This window comes from Akebia trifoliata, chromosome 14 (assembly GCF_017979445.1).
Source record: "Akebia trifoliata isolate Shusen 1 chromosome 14, ASM1797944v1, whole genome shotgun sequence".
NCBI classification, from domain to species: domain Eukaryota; kingdom Viridiplantae; phylum Streptophyta; class Magnoliopsida; order Ranunculales; family Lardizabalaceae; genus Akebia; species Akebia trifoliata.
Genome location: NC_141388.1, coordinates 21607705 through 21610364, shown reverse-complemented (window position 1 = coordinate 21610364; position 2660 = coordinate 21607705). Strand labels below are relative to the sequence as shown.

Sequence of the window (2660 nt, the reverse complement as noted above, 5' to 3'; positions counted from 1 at the left end):
AGTTTTATAGTAAATATAGGATAAAGCAAGTGTTTTTTACACCCTAGTACCCCCAGGCTAATGGGCAGGCTAAAGCTATGAATAAGGTGCTGCTAGACATTTTGAAGAAGAGGTTAGGGAAAGCCAAAGGCAGGTGGACATCTGTCTTGCATGGAGTTTTATGGATATACAGGACAATTATTAGAATGTCCACGGGGATGTCCCCATTTGCGATGGCTTACGAGATAGAAGTTGTGATCCTTATAGAGAATAGTTTTCCTACTGTGAGGTCCAAGGTAGTGTATTCTGAAGGAAATAGCCAACAACTGGTCGTAGAATTGGACCTCTTGAAAGAAAAACGAGACATTGCTTTAGTCAGACTAGAACATTACTATAATAAGTTCCATACCAACTTCAACAAAAAGGTTCATTCTCGGTAGTTTCAGGAAGGCGATTTAGTGTTGCGGCAAGTATTCTAAAACACGGAAGAGCCAAACAGTGGTAAGCTAGAAACAAATTGGGAAGGACCATACTGAGTGGCCAAAGTGGGCTAGAAAGGAACATATTACCTACTCACCATATCTGGTTAAGAACTGCCTAGATCATGGAATGCATGTAATTTGAAAATATATTATCAATAAATACTCTATTGTGTTCATTTTTTATGTGTGTTTGCAGAACTAAGTAGGAGAAGGGGATCCAGCTAGGATCGAGCCTACGCGGGTCTCCTTTGCCTTCATTGGCAGAGTGAGATATCTGGTTGGGGCCCAACTCCGACATAAGTAACAATAGCTGTGTAGATCCAACCGAGATTCGGACTTATGAGGGTCTTCTTTGTCCTTAGTGGCAGGGTAAGAATTTGATAGGGGTCTTACTCTATCGTAAGTTTCAAGCATGTTTCAGTGGAATCCAGTCAGGATTCAAGCCTATGTGGGTCTCCTCTACCTTTATTAGCAGAGAGATGACTGGTCGGGGCTCAGCTCAGGTATGAGTAACAATAGCCGTGTGGATCCAACCGGGGTCTGGACCTACGAGGGTCTGTTCTGCCCTTACAGGCATAACAAAAATTGCTCGAGGTCCTAGTCTACCGTGAGTTCACTAGCCAAAAAGTTAGCTGAGTGATTATAGTTGAAAGTATGAGTAAAGTCAGAGCCTTCTTCAAGGACAGTGACTTAGATAGTCGAATTTAAGATTAGTTCAGTACCGAACATTTCGTATCTTAGAGTAAAAATAGAGTTAGAGCCTTCTTCAAGGACAGTGACTCAGATAGTCGAATTCAAGATTAGTTCAGTGCCAAACATTTCACAGCTCAGAGTGAAAGTAGAGTCAGATCCTTTGTTCAAGGACAGTGACTTAGATAGCCGAATTCAGGATTAGTTCAGTGCCGAACGTTTTGCAACTTAGAGTAAAAACAAAGTCAGAGCCTTCTTCAAGGATAGTGACTTAGATAGTCAAATTCAGGATAATTCAGTGCCGAACGTTTCGCAGCTTAGAGTGAAAGCATAGTCAGAGCCTTCTTCAAGGACAGTGACTTAGATAGTCAAATTCAGGGTTAGTTAAGTGTATAATGTTTTATAACTCAGAATAAAAGCAGAGTCAGGGCCTTCTTCAAGGATAGTAACTCAAATAGCTATTTGCATGATTAGCTTAGTACAGATTGTCTTATAGTTGCAAGTATAAGTAGAGTCAAAGCCTTCTTCATGGACAGTGACTCAGATAGCTGTTTGTAGGATTAAATCAGTATAGATTATCTTATAGTTTCGAATATGAGCCGAGTTAGAGCCTTCTTCAAGGACAGTGACTCAGGTAGTAGTTTGCAAGGTTAACTCAACACAGATTGTTTTATAGTTGCGAATATGAGAAGAGCCAGAGCCTTCTTCAAGGACAATGGCTCAGATAGCTGTTTACAGAGTTAACTCGCAATCAGAAACGTAAGTAGAGTTAGAACCTTCTTCAATAGCAGTGGCTCGAAAACCATTGGCAACATTAGACCGAAAAAATTCCACCAAAAGTAAATTTTACTTTAGGTAGAACCTGGGGGGAAGTAAAGTAGAAAGGAAGTGTGCTTGAGCAGTGTATAATGTACAGAGTAGCTTGAGCAGTGTATAGTATATAAAGCAACATGTATAAGCAGTCTTGCAATTGAATGGGTTAATCGTTAAGGCAAAACAGTAATAAGGCCTGTAAAAGCTTAGTGTATAAGGGTTGTTTCAACCAAAATGCACATGAGTAATATAGTCAACAAAACAAATGTGATGAGACAAAGAAGAAATGGCAAAAGTCACAGTGAGTGCAAAAGATTTTTCTATTAATAGTTAAGAGAAAGTACAAGAGAGAGATCCTGAAAGAAGGGATAAGTACAGAGAGAACAAGTACAATAGTAGATAACAAGTTATCGTTCAGAAGAAGGTTGAGTAGTAGAAACATAAGGATTGGTCCTAGAAGTAGGAACAGTAGAAGGATCTACTTTAGCAACAGTGCGATCAGCAACTCCATCTTAATCCACGTCGATGGCAGGGGGTGGGTCAACAGGCTGAGCCAAGGAACTCGTCGCCTGAGCAAGGTTCAATTCTAAGGCAGCACTAGCCTATTTGAGATCACCGGGGGCTCGAGTAAGGATGTCGATGGGATTTCCTTCCTCGTCCAGCTAGAAGGGGGGCACACCCATTGTGTCCAGTTCA

General features: G+C 40.9%; 1 protein-coding gene across 1 annotated transcript; it reads left to right on the top strand.

The window, feature by feature from the left end:
• Positions 1-77: 77 nt before the first annotated feature.
• On the top strand, positions 78-419 carry LOC147386541 (uncharacterized). Its single transcript, XM_086424569.1, has one exon. The coding sequence runs from the start codon at positions 78-80 to the stop codon at positions 417-419; it is 342 nt and encodes a 113-aa protein (XP_086280695.1).
• Positions 420-2660: the final 2241 nt, after the last annotated feature.